Source organism: Palaemon carinicauda, chromosome 28 (assembly GCF_036898095.1).
Source record: "Palaemon carinicauda isolate YSFRI2023 chromosome 28, ASM3689809v2, whole genome shotgun sequence".
In the NCBI taxonomy this organism is placed as follows: domain Eukaryota; kingdom Metazoa; phylum Arthropoda; class Malacostraca; order Decapoda; family Palaemonidae; genus Palaemon; species Palaemon carinicauda.
In genome coordinates, this window is record NC_090752.1 from 84,915,070 (window position 1) to 84,937,458 (window position 22,389).

At 35.1% G+C, this 22,389-nt stretch overlaps 1 protein-coding gene across 1 annotated transcript; it reads right to left on the bottom strand.

The window, feature by feature from the left end:
• Positions 1-6,654: 6,654 nt before the first annotated feature.
• LOC137621913 (protein FAM200C-like) lies at positions 6,655-8,049 on the bottom strand. The gene has a single exon (XM_068352415.1). It carries the CDS (start codon positions 8,047-8,049, stop codon positions 6,655-6,657), a length of 1,395 nt encoding a protein of 464 aa, XP_068208516.1.
• Between the last annotated feature and the right edge of the window lie 14,340 nt (positions 8,050-22,389).

Sequence of the window (22,389 nt, forward strand, 5' to 3'; positions counted from 1 at the left end):
ATTGATTATCTACCCAATATTCTCTTAACAGCCAAGGCGTGGACACATACTGCATATATATTTTCTTTATTTTCCCCCAAAGTAAACATGAAATAACCCGACAGGTTCATAACGAGAGGAAATGAGACCGGGCGATAGACCCGTGGTAATCTAGCCAGTGGGGAAACTCCTCCCTCAGCGATGGCGATGGACAGAAATGGATGGGATATTTCCAGCAGTCGTCAAGACTACGGGAAATTGATCCAACGATGCCTGACGTCTTTCAGGGAAGAGATCACTGCTATCGTTACTGGTAAATGCGTGGTGTATGCAAAAGAGGTTTTGGGTAGCTCATGATTATTACCTTCGTCAACGTAGTTGGAAGGAGGTTATGTTTTCGCTCCTGTTCGTGAGTTTGTTTATATGTTTGTTGTTTGTGAACGTCTTCCAGATATCAATTCCAATCGTAGAGTAATGAAACTTGCATGGATTAACGTCTATCCTAAAAGCTTGAAATGAATGAATAGTGGAAGGTGTAGGTCAAAGGTCAAGGTCATGGTCAAGCAAAAGATCAAATTCACGTAATCAGCTATAAGTTTGGACATCGTTGTCACAGAGACTTCAAAATTGGTTCATATTTGATTGTATGAAAATACACGCCAATTATTACATGTTAAGGTACAAGGTCAAAGGTCAAGGTTAAGGTCGAGCAAGAGGTTGAGAAATAAGCTGCCCCTCTAGTTAGATATTTAATGCTGTTACTGTATTTCCGGAAATTTTAGTTTTTAGTAAATTAAAACTTAACGCCTTTCGTGTGTTACTTATGAATATAGATTGTTTCATAAAGAATTACTGGAATTGCTATATATATATATATATATATATATATATATATATATATATATATATATATATATATATATATATATATATATATACCATGGTCTTTCACTGTCTTGGGTTAGAGTTCTCTTGCATGAGGGTACACCCAGGCACACTATCCTATCTAATTTCTCTTCCTCTTGTTTTGTTAAAGTTTTAGGAAATATTTTATTTTATATTGTTACTGTTATTAAAATATTTTATTTTTCCTTGTTTCCCTTCCTCACTGGGCTATTACCCCTGTTGGAGCCCATGGGCTTATAGCGCCCTCCTTTTACAACTAGGGTTGTAGCTTAGCAAGTAATAATGATAATATATATATATATATATATATATATATATATATATATATATATACAGTATATATATAATGTGTATATATATATATATATATATATATATATATATATATATATATATACAGTTTATATGTACATATACATGTATGTAAATTTATATATATATATATATATATATATATATATATATATATATATATATATTAATATATATATATATATATATATATATATTTATATATACACATATACATATATATATATATATATATGTATATGTGTTTGTGTGTATACACCTTTATACATACATACATACATTTGTTATTTTCAAAATCAAGACGTTCTCTCAACAAGGGAGGGTTTCAGATATATAAAGACTTAACAGTCATTGCCATAATCACCCTTCAACTACTGAATCGGGGATGAGATCATATCCGGCTTTATATCAAAATGAAATGAAGCTTTCCTTGGCCCATAGTTCTCTCTCCGAAACCTCATAGAAATTCATCATTACCGTTTGGAAATATCTTCTGAAGCTGAGAGACATTTAAGGCTTTAAAGGCCGCTCATGAATGGCAGAGGCAAGGGACAATGGCATTGCCCTAGCAAGTAGGACAATGTTCTAGAGATTGGCCATATATACTGTACATATGATCAGCGCCCAAGCCCCCCCTCCATATAAGCTAGGACCAGGGAGGGCCAAGCAATGGCTGCTGATGAATCGGCAGATAGACATAAAGTCTCCCCCAAACCTCTCATCCTTAACTCACAATGATGGTGAGATTGCAGAAAATGAGTGAACTAACTCGATCCCCAGTCTTGCGTTTGCCAGTCAGGGACGTTACCACATCCGCCACCACAACCCCGATATTTCCTATAGCAAATCAGTCCATTAGATTTTATATATAAATCCATCCTTGGTGTCTTCAAGATATTTTACGCAGGCGGACTTAAAGATAAAACAGTTAAATGTAAATCTTCCGTTGACTGTTAGATGACCTTCCACAAAATTTTCCCAATAGAAACATTGATGGAAAGATTATTTTCCTATTTAATTCCCTTTGCTCATGTCTAAGTACGGTCCTGCAAGTATTTAGAAAAATAATAGACCCAGTGTAGGCTACATGTTAAGACAACATCTCGTCAGACTGACATACTAAAGATAAGGTTTCATAACCTCTAAAAAATATTTTGGTTCTATATTCTGAACCGGATCCATTACAAATAATAGTGTAATTTCTTTAAGTAAAGATCTATAAATAACTTGTCGAGATATCTTATGGATAGAGAGTCAGACTGGCAGACGAAAAACTGGTCAAGGAACAGTCAAACTAACAGCAAGGCAAATTAATAAAAGCAGCAGACTGACAGCCTTGCAAGCTACTGAGAGATTTGAATACTGATAGACAGGCAGGCAGACAGCCAAGTAAATTAACATTAAACATGTAGCCTGCAGACAATTAAATCAACAAGAGACAGGTAGACTGGCAGCCAAGCAAATCAGCAATAGACTAGCAGACTGGTAGCTAAGCAAATAAAAAAGAAACAGGCAGACTGACAGCTAAGCGAATCAATAAGAGCTCTCAGACTGGCAGCAAAGCAAATCAACAAGAGACAGTCATTGTGGCATCCAAACAAATCAACCAGAGACAGGTAGACTGGCAGCGAGGCACAACAAGAGACAGGCAGCTTGACAAATTGGCAGCCAAGAAAATAACTAGACAGATTGCCTGACAGATTGGCCGCCAAACAATTCAACAAGAGACAGGCAGACAAGCAGCTAAGTAAATCAACAATAGACATTCACACTGGCAGCCTAAACAAGAGACATTCAGACTGGCAACCAAGTAAATCAACAAGAGACGGACAGCCTGGACGCCAATCTAATCAACAAGCAAGCGGAGGCACTGGAGCAGATAGTTCCTGTGTGCAGTTTCATTGATGGAGCTAAAATCAAGACCCATCTTTTGTCTTCAAACGTAATACGCAGAAGTCCTTGAGAAACTTGACGTCCGTCTGGTCAATCTCCTTCGTTTCCTCCAAACTTTTGCCATTAAACTTTTCCCAAAGTTATCCCGATTATTTCCCTCCCGACTCTCTGTTCCTCCATCTTCATTTCTGAGGTCTGTCTTTATTTTGTCTTCATTTGTGGTGATTTTTGTTGAGTGTCTTTGAGCGTTTACTTATTTTGTTTTCCTCGACAAAATTTCGTCTAGAGAATTTAGAGTTTGTGGAATTTGTATTTTTTAACATAATTTATCGCTTTTATGGTCCTCATTGACTTCCGAAATGTATGCTAGTTGAGCAACTGTGTAAAGCATTTTGTGTGTGTATGTATATATATATATATATATATATATATAATGTATTCCACAAAAGATGCTATAATTCTATAATGTTGGTATCTTAATATGGGCTATATATGTATATGTATATGTATATATATATATATATATATATATATATATATATATATATATATATATATATATAATGTATTCCACAAAAGATGCTATAATTCTATAATGTTGGTATCTTAATATGGGCTATATATGTATATGTATATATATATATATATATATATATATATATATATATGTATATATATATATATATATATATATATATATATATATATATAATATATATATATATATATATATATCTAATACATATATATATATATATATATATATATATATATATATATATATATATATATATAATACATATATATGTGTGTGTCTGTGTCTGTGTATGTATCCCATATTAAGATACCAACATTAGAGAATTATAGCCTCCTTTATGGAATGGCTAAACGGTTTGATGTTATATCTTTCTTTAGATACTGATCTTTTCTTTGTCTACACTTATATCAAATAGTCTGGATACACTCTTACTCATTGCGTTCTTTCCTCACATACCTCACAAATAAAAGACTGGCACACGTTGCAAACTTAAGCAGATAGTAACTGTTCTGTATATAAGGAACTCTTTAGTACGCAAATCAAACCAATTTTGTATAGTTTTGGACAGTGCCAGAGCCACCGATCCATAGTCTTTTTCATTACTGTCCTTCTCTCTATATTATTCATATATCTATTGCTATATTATGATATTTCTTTTTGATAGCTTATTCTTCTTTGTTTCTTTTTCCGTTATCACTGCTATCCATGCTGGGGCTTTTATGCTTTTACCAATCTGCTTTTTATAACTGTGAACTTTTAATGTCTGTGATAGTAATGGTAATATATTTTAAAGCCCATTCCATTAACTCTTGTCTCCTTGAATATTGATGCCCTCCTATTCCAACTACTTCTCCATTCCAGCAGGTCAGGTGTGTCCTGTTTCTTATTTTCTTCCAGATCCCCTGATGGTCCACTGTTTTTACATCTGTGTCATCCTTTAATGAAAATTCAAAATATTTGCATATTTACGTAAATTTCGTTTCATATAATACTGTATATCCAAATAAGTTTTTCAAGGGAGTAAAATGCAAGTGATAACCTTGATAGAATTAGAAGTATGTTGGTTAGAATGCGAACTTATAAAGGATATCGTTAGCTAACTTGTAATTGTGTTAGTGGGCATCGTTATGTCGGGCTAGAGTAAATAAGGTTAACTTGGTTTCGTCCACAGCTTGACCTTTCTGGTTATAGGTCCTCTTGGCGAAGTCACAGCAGTTGACCAGGGTCGCAGAGGGAAAGGTCGTTAACCATTCACACTGTGCTCTTTTCCTATTGGCGTGTGGTGTTGATAATCTTCCCTATATAATTAAAAGCATATATATATATATATATATATATATATATATATATATATATACATATATATATATATATATATATATATATATATATATATATATATATTATATATATATATAGACATACAGTATATATACACGCACACACACACACACATATATATATATATATATATATATATATATATATATATATATATATATATATATATATATATATATATATACTGTATACACACACACATATATATATATGTATATATATATGTATATATATATATATATATATATATATATATATATATATATATATATATATATATATATTGTGGTTACCCTTCCCAGCAAGACTCCGTCCCTCGGGTTAGAGAGAAGAGAGAGTAGTAATACCCTGATGAGAGAGGTTGTAGTTATGAAAAGTGGAAGGGGTGGGAAGGGTAGAATCTGCGTGTGCATCCATATCTATCTAGATATAGTCGTCATTTATGACGGGTCACATACACTAATGTAATAATGTTGATGAAAATGAAGTATGGCAATATGACTAACAACATGGAAGCTTCTAGTGATAACATTTAATAAGGTCATTTCCCTCTTATCATCATATCTAATAAGAAAATATCTTATCATGACGTCGCACAGAAATTACCTTTCCTGCCGCCAACCCTCCCCATTTATCCGGGCTTGGGACCGGCACCAAGTTGAGGCTGGCTTGCCCCCCTCAGTGGCTGGGTTAGGATATGAAATGACTGGGTTCTTAGACTATAAGAATATCAAGGATAGTAATTTAGAATTATGTCTTCAATGTCCTTCAATTTTTGTGCTGCTAAATGTGCTAATGTTAATCAGGTTAGCACTTCAAAGCACCCCATCAAAAAGGGGTATTTGAATTTGCTTTCAGAGTTTTCCTGATTGCATGCAAATTTTTGTGTTTGTTATGCATGATAGGATAAGGTTTCCAGAATTTAATGCACTTTATAGTAGACAATGTCTTGTTTAAATGCCGCTCACAAATGGCAAAATCAAGGGACAGGACAATGCCCTAGAGCAGTGGTTCTTAACCTTTTTCATCCCATGACCCCCCGGGACTAATCAGAGTATTATTATGACCCCCTATAATAGATTTGGAAATAATGAACCTTGTCAAACGGTCAAGTAAACAAAATTACAGGAAGACCATGGTTTACTCCTATACAATTTTATTGGAAACACCACAGAACAAAAACCTTGAAAAATTCCACTTACATAGCCTCTACAAATGCCATAAAATTATCAATTCCAAAGAACTATTCAACACCATACAACACCTAGCACCTACTTCTCATTCACTCAGTGTGATGGTTGAAATTGTTTTGCAGCCATAAGTCTATCAAAGCGAGGACCAGTGTTCGATAGGCAACACCTCATGTCAGTATCGATGACAAGCCTATTGGGTGCCTTTGTTTTCAGTGCAACCATTGCTGAGAATCCAACCTCGCATCAGTAGGTTGACTGGGACTGAATCAACATGGTTAATGCACGCATCGAGAGAACGGGACAGTAGTCCTTCACTTTTGCCCAAAATGTTGGGAGCTCTTGTTCGGCAAAATCGACTTTAAGCTGAGAATCCTCATGAATTTGATAAAATTCTACCTTAGCAGCAACATCAGTATCACTGATGGCACTATCCTTTACTGAAAAGGGTCTATAGATCCACGCATCAGTACAGCGGTCGTTTAGTCCTGGAAATTAATTTTCGATGGCGTCATTTACTGCCAAAAGATGAGTGGAGATCTCCTCACGGAAACTACATTCAGCATCTGGTATGGAACCCAGGAGAGTCATCATCTCCGTGAAGAAAGTGATGTCACCGTCTTGAACTCTTTTCTGGTAAAGTTGAATTTTAGACTTGAACGCTGCCACTTTGTCCCGAGCTGTGTGCATCATTGTAACGTTTCCTTGGATTGAAGTATTCAGAGAATTTACTTCCAAGAAGAAATCTGCCAAGTAGGCAACCTTTGTTACAAAATAATCATCCTGCATCTTTTCATGAAGAAGATTCTCCTTTGCCATATGACCACGTTCCAACAGCATTGTTATTTCTTCGCGAAGTTGTAGCACGCGATTTAAAACTTTGCCGCGTGAGAGCCAACGTACCTCTGTATGAAATAGTAGAACAGAAAATTCAGCACCCATTTCTTCACATAGCAATTTAAAAATCCTTGAAGTTATTGCACTTCCTCGTATATGGTTCACAATCTTTACAACGTCAGTAAGCACTTCTTGAAGTCCAGGTGGGAGATTCTTCATTGCCAAAGCATACCGATGAAGCATACAGTGAGTGAAAGAGACATGTGGAGCGGCATTCTTCATGAAGGCTTTGAAGCCCGATTTGCAACCGGCCATAGAAGGAGCTCCATCTGTACACACTCCAACAAGTGCGTCCCAACCTAGTTCGTGCTTAAGGAGAAAGGCTTCAAGGATTTTGAAAATATCTTTTCCACGAGTGGTTGTGGCCAGTGGTTCATAGAATATGTACTCGTCTTTCATAACTTTCACGTCAAGGTAACGAACATAAACAATAAGTTGGGAACATGAAGCAACATCCGTTGACTCGTCCAGTTGCAATGAATAGACTGGGCTACTCCTCACAGCAGCCACTACTTGCAGCATAATATCGTCACTCATGTCCGAGATCCGACTCCTGACTGTATCATTCGAAAGGGAAATAGCCTTCATCCTGTTTGCCTGCTGTTCTCCAAGAATTACCTTCGTTGCTTCCAGAATGCAAGGCTTAATCAAGTCTTCGCCAATATTATGAGGTTTCTTGGTCTTAGCAATTTTTAGAGCAATTCTGTATGAAACCTCCAACGCTGCTTTATTCTGACAAGCAAAGTGACCAGTGGAATCGATGCGACTGGCCTTCAGGGCAGCTTCTTTTTGCTTGAAATAGTCCAAGTTTTTGTCCCCCAAATGGCTGTGACAGGACTCAAAATGGATCTTCAGCTTGCTTGGCTTCATACTTTCGTGACTCAAAACTTTGCTGTAGATGACACATTGCGGCTTAACCACTGAGTTCTGAATAATGCTTGTGAAACCCATCTTGAGAAAGGCTTCATTGTACGTACGTTTCTTGGCAGACATAGTGCAAAAAGGAAACGACAGAGTATCTGGAAAAAAAAGAAAATCTCGTTTCAGATCTCGCAGGCAGAAAAGGTAAAAGATGGAAAAGGTAACGCAACGTGAAAATAATATGAAAAAAAAAACGTTGTTAGGCGCCCATAACAAAGGAAGTTGGAGAAATAAGTAATGACGTTTCACATGGCCACTTGACTTACCGTAACTGGTAACCATGACCATATTACAATTCATATCACAAAACTGTCAAGCTTATGTTAATTTCTATATACTAATTGCTATAGCGAAATTATTTCTTAATAATTGTATACTAATTTCTCCTAAAAGAAAAAAAATGCTTAGCGTGCAATGTAAACATTAATCAGTATCTCACTTGATCTCGCAAGAACACTCACCCAATCATAACAACAGCCTCCCCCTTTCTCCCCCCCCCCCTTTACTCTCAACGATTCAAATTAAATAGTAAATAATTTACGTACTTCCTCATTGTTTTGCAGTATTTTTTATATATAATTATATGAGAATAGGTATTTTCAAGTGAATGATCAGTATGCAATGAGCATGGACTCAGGGAGATGCGTATGTACGATCATTAATGAAACAAGGTGAGGATAATGTAAATTTTGTTCACCTTGCAGCCCTCCCACCCATGGCCGCTGACCAATGGCAGGGCGTCAGAGATATTACGTTATTCACGTCACGTATCACGTGACTTGGAGGAGTATCCGATTGAGCTATAATGGGAATTTAACGCTATTTTGGTAACACTGGCTATGGTTAATGTGTAACAGACCACCCAACTTGTGACCAGTGTTGTACTCATCAAACTGGTAAAAGCCCTACTGGCTATTTCAAATACGTGTATAATATATTTGAAAAATAAATTATTCTCCAGAACCCTTTGTGACCCCTTAAGAAATCCCAAACGACCCCCACGGGGGTCACGACCCCCAGGTTAAGAACCACTGCCCTAGAGATTGACCATGTACGGTATACATAGGAGCAGCGCGCAAGTGCCCCTCTCCATCAAGCTAACCCCAGGGAGTGCCAGGCAATGGCTGTTAATGACTTAGCAGGTAGACCTCTAGGCTCCCTTACCTCGCAAGGATGATGAGGTTGTAGACTAACAGAAACTATGGAGCTTGAGTGTTGCTCGAACTCCCATCCAACAGATTGCAAGACAGATAGACGTGAAGGAATAAATTAACATGATTTAGTTTAATTGTAAGATTCTCTCTCTCTCTCTCCCCTCTCTCTCTCTCTCTCTCTGGAGCTTGAGTTTAGCTCGAACTCTCATCCAACATATTGCAAGACAGAAAGACGTTAAGGAATAAATTAACATTATTTTGTTTAATTGTAAGATTTTTTCTAGGATTTTTTGTCTTGAAATATTCTCTCTCTCTCTCTCTCTCCTCTCTCTCTCTCTCTCTCTCTCTCTCTCTCTCTCTCTCTCTCTCTCTCTCTCTCTCTCTCTCTCTCAGGAAATCCTGACATTATGCATCTCTGAACTGTCATCTGAAGGCAATCAATCATTTTTGCAACATGATTTCCCTCAAAAGTTTCGACGTGTAACAGATAATAGTTTTTGAGTAATGATATGAAATGGCAAAATGTCACGAGCAGATGAATAGTGAAGAATTTAGCTTTTTCCTCTTCAATTTTGATGCCAGTTTTTTTTTTTCCGGATTTTCTCATTTTGTTTATTGTTTTTTTTTTTCCAATTTTTATCGTGCATGTTATTTTCGATAAAGTTGATTTTGATTTATGGACATTTTCAAAATGTTCTTTTTATATTTATTACCGTTCTAATTATTTCCGTAAGTCTCGCTACAATGTATTTTTATTTATATAACATACAGTTGTTTTATTGCTTATTTCCCTAATATATATTTTTAATGTAACGAATCATTTTGCATTTGTTTAACAAACAATTGTTTAATTTCTTATTTCTGAAATATGTATTTCTGAAATAACGAATCATTTTGCATTTGTTTAACAAACAATTGTTTAATTTCTTATTTCTGAAATATGTATTTCTGAAATAACGAATAATTTTGCATTTGCGTAACAAACAATTGTTTAACTTTTATTTCTCTAATATATATTTTCAATTTGGCCCCCTCGGCCTAATTTGAGTTCAAGCACCTAATCTACATTACAAAGATCACGTCAGTTCCGTTGAAGAATCTATCTGGTCTCTCGCTGGAGTAATGAATGGTTATAATAACTTTGTTTTTATTTATTGTGTTCACACAGTTTCTACTGCATGTTTAGTTCCATTTAACACTTGAAGATGTATGTTCATGTTAGTTTTTTGTTCACTGTCGGTGTTCTTGTACACTATTTGAGCTCCTGCTGATATTTTAAGATGCGTATTTATCTTGATTAGTTATTAGTTAATTAGTTATTAGTTATTCCTTGCTGTTGTTCATACAAACTACCGGGACCTGGAACATATTGATTTTGCAGAGTGCTTGAATCCTTCCAACTAGTCGATTATGTGAGCGTTTTTTGCTGATGGCCTATGTGGTAACGTCCCTGACTGGTGATCACCAGACTAAGGTTCGAGTCTCGCTCAAACTCGTTAGCTCCTTTGATCTCTGCAACCTCACCATTCTTGTGAGCTAAGGATGGGTGGGTGGGGTGGGTGTTTAAGCAAGCCTGTAGGTCTATCTGCTGAATCATCAGCAGCCATTGCCTGGTCTTCCTTGGTCCTAGCTTGGATGGAGTGGATCCTTGCATATATGGTCAGTCACTAGAGCATTGTCCTGCTTGATAGGGCAATATCACTGTCTCTTGCCTCTGTTATTCATGAGCAGTATTTTAACCTTCAAACATTTAATCTGCATTTCAGCAAAATGCTGTGTTCCTCATTTTCGTTTTAGAGATTAATTGAAGTTTTACTGGACACTGTAAGATATATGTCCATCCTTACTGGACGGCCAGGCACTTAGACCTATAGTTTTTTATGCTTCTGCAATATGCTTATGATTGTGGGCATTGCTTGTTCTTACGATTTTGATTAATATCTTCTTTCCTACCGGTATCCTTACATTAAGGGGGGCGGTTGCCTGATGCGCCCTCTTCATATCATCCTTTGATTGATATATACGTAGGCCCTACTCTTCTCTATGATATCCAGTTTCATTTTATCCAGCTGCTCGATCGTACTTTCTATGTAATAATTTCATTATCCTTTTAGTTTTTTATCAATGTTCAAAACGAATAAAAGATCTAAAATAGCAAACTTTTTTTATATCGCTAATCGAGTTACTTGTCCCCTGAATGAATATAATGAGGTCTTTGTATTTTTGTTACTTGATTAAGATTTTTTTTTTATTTCTATTTATTACTGGTCTGAGCGTGATGGAGGGCGGCTTGGGTGCTGATCATATGTATATATGTTAATTCTCTATGTCATTGTCCTGCCTCTTGCCTCTGCCGCTCATCAGTAACCTTTAAACCAAATCATTGGAATTGTGATTCATATTTCTTGCCAATTGAAGCTGCAACTCAGCATATTTTTTAGCAATAAATTCTTGATCGATTTTCTGCCATAACATCTGTTGCTACTCTTTCCTTCATCATTTGTCTTTCTTTTAAAAGGAAAGAATTTATAGATTTTGTTTTGAAAATTTATTTTTAGTATATCTTTATCAGTGAATAAAGAATCTTGGGGAAAAAACATAGAAAAATAAAGGTATTTTTCTAATATCTGGTCGTTAGCATCAGTCAAAACAATGAAGTTTATAACTGAAAATGTGAAACAATTTGTATGGAGGAGAGAGAGAGAGAGAGAGAGAGAGAGAGAGAGAGAGAGAGAGAGAGAGAGAGAGAGAGAGAGAGAGAGAGAGAGAGGAGTATTTTTTCGACGATAAAAGACAGCAATGACAATATGTAGTAATTTTATATAGACAAACAGCTTAATGCTTTGTTTTTTTTTATCAAATACATTCGGAATAAACAATGAAAATGTTTTTAATCGATATTCATGAGAATCAACTATATTTTTACGATTCATAATGTTCATCGTTGAAAGTAAACTATTCTAAGGTCAATAAATGACTTTTTGATTGAATATTTTGAAAATACACTTGCGTCGCAGCATCAATATTATTGACTTCGGAAAACAAGAAAATGAAAAAAAAAATATATATAATTCGGGAAAAAGAAAAGTAATGTATTTTAAGTGGCCGAAGCTGATTTTCGATAAAAATATTTCAGGGTATTTGATGGTAATATTAATAATGATGCAATTAAAATAATCAACAGGACACAGCTAAACTTAGTCGAAATATCGCGTTTTCAAACGAAATTTGATGTTGCAATGACTACTAATGTAACGGAAAAAAATAGTTGATAATTATTGGATTTGCAGAATTCGGTTTGACAATTAAAATTCTAATAACTGTGGAATAAAGTTGTTGTTATTGACATAACATAAATTGCTCACAACTTTTGAAATTTTGGTTTATGGTCAATGCAGCAGTTATTACCTCCGTCAACGAGGTTGGAAGGAGGTTATGTTTTTGCCCCTGTTTGTGTGTGTGTGTGTGTGTGTGTTTGTTTGTGAACAGCTTCCTGACCATTATTTTAATCGTAGAGTAATGAAATTTGCAGGGATTAACTGTTATGTAAAAAGCTGGAAATGATAAAATATTTGAAGGTCAAGGTCACGGTCAAGCAAAATGCCCATTTCACGTGATCAACCATTAGTTCGGACATAATTATCATAGAGACATGATAATTGGTTCATATTTGAGTGTTTGAAATCCACGCTAATTAATACATGTTAAGGTCAAAGGTGAAGGTCAATATCGAGCAAACGGTCGAGAAATAAGCTGCCGCTGCGGAGGTCTGGGGTCTACCGAGTGCCGCTTTAGTTATAAGAGAATTGATGTTAATTCCTGTGAAATTTTAAAACCTATTTTTCCTTTTTTTTCCTTTTAGTCATGTTTACGTAATTTACTTTTTTTTTTTCTTATCAAATTTTCCTTCTCTTGCATCTGTTTTTAGTCAGGATATGTTTATCATTGCAAAGTGTGTTCCTTGTCACAGTTAATATATTTTGAATTCCCAGTGAAGACTAAATGTCATATTTCAAATTTTATCTTCAAATGACCCTAAAAATGTTTTTAAACGAACTTTTAATTTTGACTTACAATACAAACTGCAATAATGCATGGATGAAATAAACTATTGTCTTGAAAAAAGTTCCAAACACTAATATACTTTTTGGCTAATATTCCAAGAATATGAATTTAATGAAAAATAAATATGTATCCGAATTGAAAGTTCCAATAACCTAAGAACTATATAGAATTGGTTAAAGTGAATAAATTTATAAGATCAATAAAGGTATTAGATTTTTTCTTCTACTCAGTTTATAATGCATTGGTCGATTTTGAGTTAGATTCTTCATCATAGGTACAGTTGGACACGGGTATTACTTACACAAATCGCTCTGAGGAAGTACACCGTGTCACACCCATACTGTGTAGCCCTGCCCTGCACCTCTGCCTTTTCACCATACACTATCTGTGAGGTTACTCGCCGCGCAGTAAGGGGGTGACAGGGCAAAAATTCCTGTGTCCAACTGTACCCTTGTCATTAATGAGGAGGGAAGTTTAAGGTTCGCCTTTTATAAGAGGAGCGTTGGAGAGAGAGAGAGAGAGAGAGAGAGAGAGAGAGAGAGAGAGAGAGAGAGAGAGAGAGAGATTTATTTACTCTCTCCCCTCAACAATTACAACCTTTTTAGTATTTTTGTTGTTCAAAGCCCCATTCAAAATGCTATTTCTTTCGAATGCCTAAATGACTTAGGTAACATATCTAAGTAGTGAGGCAAAACTAGTATAGTGAGAAAATCATCTTTTTTCCTTTCAATTAGAAGGAAAAAATATACAAAAGATCCCTGAAAACTTTTATACCATAAAAATTAAGGAATTTCAAACCCATATTCTCTTGGGTCGTTACCAAAACTGATGAATATCCTTCAACGACTTCATTATGGTAATGCGGCATTATTGGCAATGCATTTACACCGGATAGAGATGAAGTCGAAGCAGGGGGGGGGGGGGGGGCTGAGAGAGGGGAAGTAGGCATTGGGGGGGTGAGGGGGCCAGGCGTTGATAGGCGGGGTAATAACAGTGCCAAAGGGGTCATTACAGAGTCACCCATGTCGATAGCGAAGACTAAAGAGATAGTGTTCCAAATAGGATGCAATTGTCCAGATACTCTGGATGCTGTTATCTCAATAGTGGTGATAACATTATCATAATAAAGAGTTTTTTTTCATGGCGTATATGTTATTAAAGTAGACTTGTCAATTGGATAGAAATACATTCTGGTTTCCTTTCTTTTACCCCCAGGTAGTATCTCAAAGGACTCTTAAGGTTTATCTCACACAATATAATATTTCACATGCCCTGTAATCTTTTCTTACCTCATCCAAAGTAAATTACGACCATTCGTAATGATTCAATTCCCCAACTTATTTACGTATTTAATTACCGAGACCAAAATTTAAACTACTAACATCTCGATGTTTTGCTATTTTTCATGCGTGGTTCCTGCTGAATTTTCTGCAATACTAAATAGAAAAAGAAGTAATTCTCCGGCGCCCCGGGAAGTTTCAAACTTTGTTTAGATTAAGGAGCTGAATAAGTTCAAATATATACGTCATTACTTTTATTGAACAAACGAATTCTAAAATAATGCTGTATATATAATATATATATTATATATATAATATATATATATATATATATATATATATATATATATATATATATATATACACACACACACACACACACACACACATACTGCATGACACTCGGTTCAGACGTAATCCTTCTCTAAAGATTCAGTGGCAAAGGAATGTAGATTCTAAAGCATACATTGCGCTGGGATCAAGCTCTGGTTTTCCAAAATAGCGATTAAACTTTCACAGAGCACTCCTGAGAGAGAGAGAGAGGAGAGAGAGAGAGAGAGAGAGAGAGAGAGAGAGAGAGAGGAGAGAGAGAGAGAGAGAGAGAGCGTAGTAAATTACTCCTCCAAAAAAAAAAAAAAGTCAATCTTGGATTCAGATTGATGCACGAATAAAGTCTCATACTCTCAATAGTAACTTTGTTTGTAAGTTATTATGTATACACTACACATACATATATTTTCTTAACTTTAGACTAATTCCCTTTCACATTGATTGACTCTTAAACTATAGAGTTATGAATGATCCCCTTGACGGAAAACTTCCCAAACATCAGCTGATGCAGATAATTACACTGGAGACTCGTGGCTTGCATCGCACACACCCGCCACACACACACTGCATCATTCAGATCTGTTCAGTTATAGACTATTCCTCTTTTGAACATTAAAGCAAGCATTTAACAATTTTTCTATTTTTTTTGTATGTTTTGTGTTATCTTTCCTTCCAACATATCCATATTATCCACTTTTTCCCAAGCTATATTCCTCCAATTTGCTACCTATTTTCCCTTTGCTTTCATCTTCATCTTTTGTACTCCTCAATTTTTCGTATATCACAAAAAACAACCATTGAATCCTAACTGTTTCAATCAACGTCCAGCATTACAGTCGTATATTTCTCGTTTTGTCTATCATCAAAAAGTCCCAAGTTTCTTTCCTATAATATCCTATAATATGCAAACATCTTATCCTGTAACTTATGTCTGCGATCCTACCATCATCCGTTAATCCACTCCTAAAGACCTTTATAAGTCGAATCATTCTTTTCTCCGATTTATTTTACCATCCTTTGCAATACTTTTGTTTTTCACTATCCTCCTTCATGCAAGAATCCGTGTAAACATCTAATGTTGCTACTTCTGGCATCTTTTATTAAACAATTATTATTATTGCATCAAACACACAAATACTGTACATACATATTTATATATGTATATACAGTATACATTTGTGTGTGTATATATATATATATATATATATATATATATATATATATATATATATATATATATATATATATATATATATGTGTGTGTGTGTGTGTGTGTGTGTGTATGTGTGTATTGTAATGAGTATTTTTATCCAATTCACTTATACGTATTAAGAAGAATAATGAACCATTATTTTCTTGCCCAGACGAAGAGCATTTCCCTCGGCTTTTGATATCTCCACTGCTGTTAGATTGGTCGATTAATGATTGCTCGCTTCTTATCTTTGCCTTGTCGTTTTTTAGAGCCATTTTTCACGAATATGTCATTATAATCTTCCTGAATTATTGAGTTTTCAGCTCTCTCTCTCTCTCTCTCTCTCTCTCTCTCTCTCTCTCTCTCTCTCTCTCTCTCTCTCTCTCTCTCTCTCTCTCTCATTTTATAGTGTTTTCCCTTCGTGGAAATCCTCTTTCTCTGTTCATATGAATCCGAATTAGGCAAGATGACAAAAAGTCTGCTTTATAGATATGGATGTCAAGAATTTTGTTGGATTTGGAAAATGAAGGACTAGAAATTCCCAGGAAAAAAATTAATAGAATAATGTATCTTCAATTTTTTTTTTTTTTTTATAGAGACAAGTCATGGTCACATTACTTGATATATGTAATAGCGAGTTCTTATGAAATTGTCTAGCTTATTCTTAAACTCGTTTACTGCGTTAACTGTTCACTACATCTGTTGGAAGTCCATTCCAAGTACTTGCAATTTTGCATGTAAAGAAATTCCCACATTGAGTGGTACTGTATCTTTTCAATTCCAGTTTGTATCCGTTACCTCTGGACGGATTTGTGCTAAGTGTGAATAGATTATTGTAATTTACAATTGTTATTTCTTTCAAGAATTTTGAATGTCTCTATTAACTGTCTCCATAGTCGTCGAGTTTGTAAATCGAATAAGTTCAAACGTTCCATCCTCCGTCTATATACATTTGCCTTAGTGTTGAAACTAAATTAGTTTGGTGGCCCCAGCTTGTACTGAGAGAGAGAGAGAGAGAGAGAGAGAGAGAGAGAGAGAGAGAGAGAGAGAGGGGGGGGGGGAGAGAGAGCTGGTTTACTTCAGATAGGAAACTGAGTTCGTACTTCAAATGTTCTTCAGGACAACTTGAGAAGAGAAAGCCGTATAATTCTCTTCCGTAAAGTGAGTTTTGAATACTATGGCGTCAGTTTATATATTCTACATTTATACCTTTACTTTAACGGCAAACACACACACAGGGGCTGGTTATTTCAAGGATGGCGTTCAATCCCTGACTATCGCAAACAAGAAGGAAAATGTGTCAGCAAATGCTTGGATAAAAAAAAAAAAAAAAAAAAAAAGTCTCTGGGTCTAGGAACCTCATCTGGTAAGATGTATATTATCTCTTAGAAGTCTGCTTAGCAAAGATAATTACTTCATTTAATGCTTGTCTATTATTATTGAGTAGTATTCATTTTCTAGATTTAACTTTTTTTTTTTATGGAACAGGTTTTATAGACAAAATTTAAATTTTTATATACCACAGATTTTTACCTTACAATTTATTATTTTCATTCAATATTTTTATTATATAATTTATTTTATTGATATTTTTGCATGGATATGAATAATATTTTTCTTCCAGAATTTAATATGGGTAGCTGTGTAAGAGTCTAACTTGACTCATTGGGTTGTTTAATATCCTCATTTTAATAATGAAATAATAATGAGTAGTCGTATTAATGATCCTGATGATAATGATTTCATTCGTATATTTCAGAGATTATTTTCAAGGTATAGGATCCCGTTAGCTTTTCGTTTTAGCTGTATTTTTTAAGTTTCTAGATAAATTTTAGAATATTGTCGAAAGCTTACGTGTACATCGTTTTACAATTGAATTGCTTACTTTCATGGTTTTTTCCAGATATATGATTATTACAATCTCTAGAGTTACTTTTCTTCATTTACAAACAATTCTTCTTCACCCAAGGGGTTAACTACTGCAATGTAATTGTTCAGTGGCTAATTTCCTCCTGGTAAGGGTAGAAGGTACTCTTTAGCTATGGTAAGCATCTCTTCTAGGAGGACACTCTGTTTTTCTCTAGTCTTGGGTAGTGCCATAGCCTCTGTACCATGGTCTTCCACTGTTTTGAGGTAGTTTTCTTGCTTGAGGAACACTCGGGCATACTCTTCTAGCTTATTTCTCTTCCTCTTGTTTTGTTAACTTTTCATAGCTTATATAGAGAATATTTATTTTAATGACAATGTTCTTAAAATGTTTTATTTTTCCCTGTTTCCTTTCCTCACTGGGCTATTTTTCCTGTTGGAGGCCGCGGGCTTATAGCATCCTGCTTTTCCAACTAGAGGTATAGCTTAGCAAGTAATAATAATAATTGATGAAGGCTCCAAGACTTGATTCTTTACAACTTATCTCCACGAATGATTCAGATTCAAATCCTGTCAGCGAGGTCATTTGAAAATCAATGCCGTTGTTCTCTTGGGGCGGCAAATAATACCATAAATTGATATTTTGGAAAATTCTTTAGTAAAATTGGTTGTATTAGTTTCAGTGTAGGTTAAGAAAAACAAAAACATTGTTATAGGTATACCAAATTTCATTGTGTTTGATGAGAAATTTTGCTCTTAGTTTTTTAATTAAATAATATTTTATCTTTATTTATAACAAACGATTATTATTATTATTATTATTATTATTATTATTATTATTATTATTATTGATATTATTATTATTGTTGTTGTTGTTGTTGTTGTTGTTATTAGTATTATTATCATTATTATTACTTGCTAAGCTACAACCCTAGTTGGAAAAGCAGGAGGCTGTAAGCATTACTGTAAACCCACTATTTTCTACATGTTTGCAGTTCGTGCAGTGCCTTCTGTATTTCAATTTGCTCCGTAAGCAAATGCCTCTTTGCTCTCTCGGCCATTCTTTGCCTCAAATGTCAGCGTAACAATATTCTTATGTGGACCAATTAACCCCTTGAGTCTATTATCGAACCTCGATTAGCCAGTCTAGGAGAATTATTTGCTTATGAGCCATTTAAAAAAAATTGTGAATTTTCAATTATAATTACTGGGATTTTTTAGGACGTTTCTTGGTGTAGTGTTTGCTTTGGTATATTAACAGACCGAGTATTGATTATATATCATCAACTGTCTTAGGTTAGAGTTCTCTTGCTAAAGGGTACACTCGGGCACACTATTCTATGTTATTTCTCTTCCTCCTGTTTTATCAAAGTTTTCATAGTTTATGTAGGAAATATTTATTTTAATGTTGTTACAGTTGTTAATATATTCTATTTGTCCTTGTTTCCTTTCCAGACTGGGCTATTTTCCCTGTTGCAGCCCCTGGGCTTATAGCATCCTGCTTTTCCAACTAGGGTAGTAGCTTAGCAAGTAATTAATAATAATAATAATAATAATAATCTTTCTGGATATTCTTTAGTTAGAATTCTAAATCGTGGAGACTATAGTGGAAGGATGTATTAGTGACGTCATATTGAAGGAAGTGTGATGCCGTGTTCCTTTATTGTACAGATTGTTGTCAGTACTGCTTAAATAAACATTTTGTTTTAAATATTTTTTGCAACAATTCGTCATATAATAAACTAATTATTGAAGGGAATTCATAGAAAGAAAGGTAACTGAAGTTAGTGGCTCACCATCGCTTTAAAATTCTCTCTCTCTCTCTCTCTCTCTCTCTCTCTCTCTCTCTCTCTCTCTCTCTCTCTCTCTCTCTCTCTCTCTCTCTCTTCAGTTGAAAGTTTTTTGTCAGGGTAAAGGTCATCGTATGGTCATCCTGCTTTATATATCATGAAAGATTTAAATCAACGAAATGCTGAACCCGAAGCTTCTAATGCTTTACGATTCTTTTTGTACATTTTAGATAGCCTGACCTTTAGAGAGTTTAATCTTTAAAGGTTTAAAGGTCGCCATTAATGGTAGATGCAAGGGACAGTGACAATGCCCTAGAGACTGACCATGTATACTTATGATCACCCCTTAGCCCCCTCTCCACACAAGTTAAGACCAGGGAGGGATAGGAAATAGCTGCTGATGACTCAGTAAATAGACCATTATGATACGCCAATTTCCCCCCTCCCCCCCCCCCCCCCATCATTAGTTGTCTAGGATGAGGTTGCAGATACTACAAGAAAATCTATAGTTTGAGTGGGTCTCGATCCCCCGTCCAGGATATCGCTAGTCATGGACGTTTCCAATTGACTACCACAAAGGATAAATATTAGAATGGCCCTGTTTGGTCAAAGCTAAGTTTGAATTGTAGAGTTTCAGTGAAAGGCTTGCGAGTTAACCTTATATACTGGTCACTACCGATTTCAATGTTCATAAATGAGCATCAAAATTTAGGTAATGAATGTCATGGTTTCCTCACAGAAGAGGTAAACCAATGACTATTCGTCTCTCACTGAAGGATAAAAGGAGTAGTCTACACAGTTTTCCAGGCCATTATTGTGTCAAAAATGAAGCACCGCAATTTAGGGGTAAATGCCATAATTCACAAACTTTGTAGTAAGGCGATTCTCTCCATATTCCATTCAAAGAAGTTACTGTAAATTGTTAATGAAAAGGAAATTTTACGTTAGAAGTACTGTATTTTAATTTGTATTTAGTCATTGCATTTTTGCAACGAAAATGCTGTGGCAAACCTCCATGGTGAACAAAGGAAGTTCTCATAAACAAACTCGAGTAATAAGGAAGGAAAATTTGGACCTTTCAGTAGCCCTTATCTCGTAAGTGGAACCCAAGAAGTTTTTTATGTATCCCGTAGAGAACCCTAACTTAACCAGGACTGTATATAATCATTAGAAGGTTTTCTAGAGTTCGTTATATTAGGTTTTGCTGAATTTAGCCACATTTTGTTTATCGGTGGTTTTTAGTAGCTCTGTTACCTGTTATTGTTGGCTATATTGTTATTTTAAAATGCAAATGATGAAGGAACTTTACGCACTATTTTTCTTCATAAATCATAGCTTCACTTTTACTGTCTTTTAAAGATTATGGGGTTTGTTAAAGCATTTTCTGAAAATTAGTGAGTCTGGGATTTATATATATATATATATATATATATATATATATATATATATATATATATATATATATATCTATCTATCTATCTATCTATCTATCTATCTATCTATCTATCTATATATATATATATATATATATATATATATATATATATATATATATATATATATATAAATTCAGCTCCATATGAATTATTAGGCACTTTAAAATTTCATGAATATTCATATTAAATTCTCACAAAATATAAAACAGTATCAACTCGTAAACCACTGTAATAGTTATGTAATGGAGAAAATCTCTTTCTCTCTCTCTCTCTCTCTCTCTCTCTCTCTCTCTCTCTCTCTCTCTCTCTCTCTCTCTCTCTCTCTCTCTCTCTCTCTCTTCTCGTTTAGCCTTCCAGACTGATGTCAGATCTCTCGTATTTCACGATTGACACTTGATCGACAAGGGAGCAACATAGCTATCGAGTTCATAGGCTTCTCCAATCACCAGCGTGTGAAACGAGTAGAGGTCTTCCTTTCAAACATCATGATTGATGATAATTGATGTGAAAGATTGATAAATGATCCTCTGACAGCCTAGTTGGTACTACATTGGATCCTTCTCTCTGGTTACGGCTCATTCTTTTTCTCGCCTACACGGAGACCTAATAGTCTGGCCTATTCCTTACACTTCTCTTCTGCCCTCTTACACCTGACAACACTGGGATTACCAAACAATTCTTCTTCACCCTAGGGGTTAACTACTGCACTGTAAGCTCTTCTAGTAAATAGGACACTCCAAAATCATACTGTTGTTCTCTAGTCTAGGTAGTAGGTTGGCCAGGGCACCAGCCACCCGTTGAGATACTACCGCTAGAGAGTTATGGCGTCTTTTGACCGGCCAGACAGTACTACATTGGATCCTTCTCTCTTGTTACGGTTCATTTTCCCTTTGCCTACACACACTCACTTAATAGTCTTGCCTATTCTTTACATATTCTCCTCTGTCCTCATACACCTGACAACACAGATTAACAAACAATTCTTCTTTACTCAAGGGGTTATTGCACTGAGATTGTTCAGTGGCCACTCTACCATGGTCTTCCACTGTCTCGGATTAGAGGTCTCTTGCTTGAGGGTACACTCGGGCATGCTATTCTATCTTGTTTCTCTTCCTCTTGTTTTTATAGTTTATATATGAAAGATTCAATTTAATGTTACTGTCCTTGAAATATTTTGTTTTGATTGTTCATACTTCTCATGTAGTTTATTTTCTTGTTTCCTTTCCTCACTGGGCTATTTTTCCTTGCTGGAGCCCTTGGGCTTATAGTATTCTGCTTTTCCAACTAGGGTTGTAGCTA

Bases quoted from the DNA above. Each gene is read 5' to 3' on its own strand.
- LOC137621913 (XM_068352415.1), bottom strand. From the start codon at position 8,049: ATGTCTGCCAAGAAACGTACGTACAATGAAGCCTTTCTCAAGATGGGT.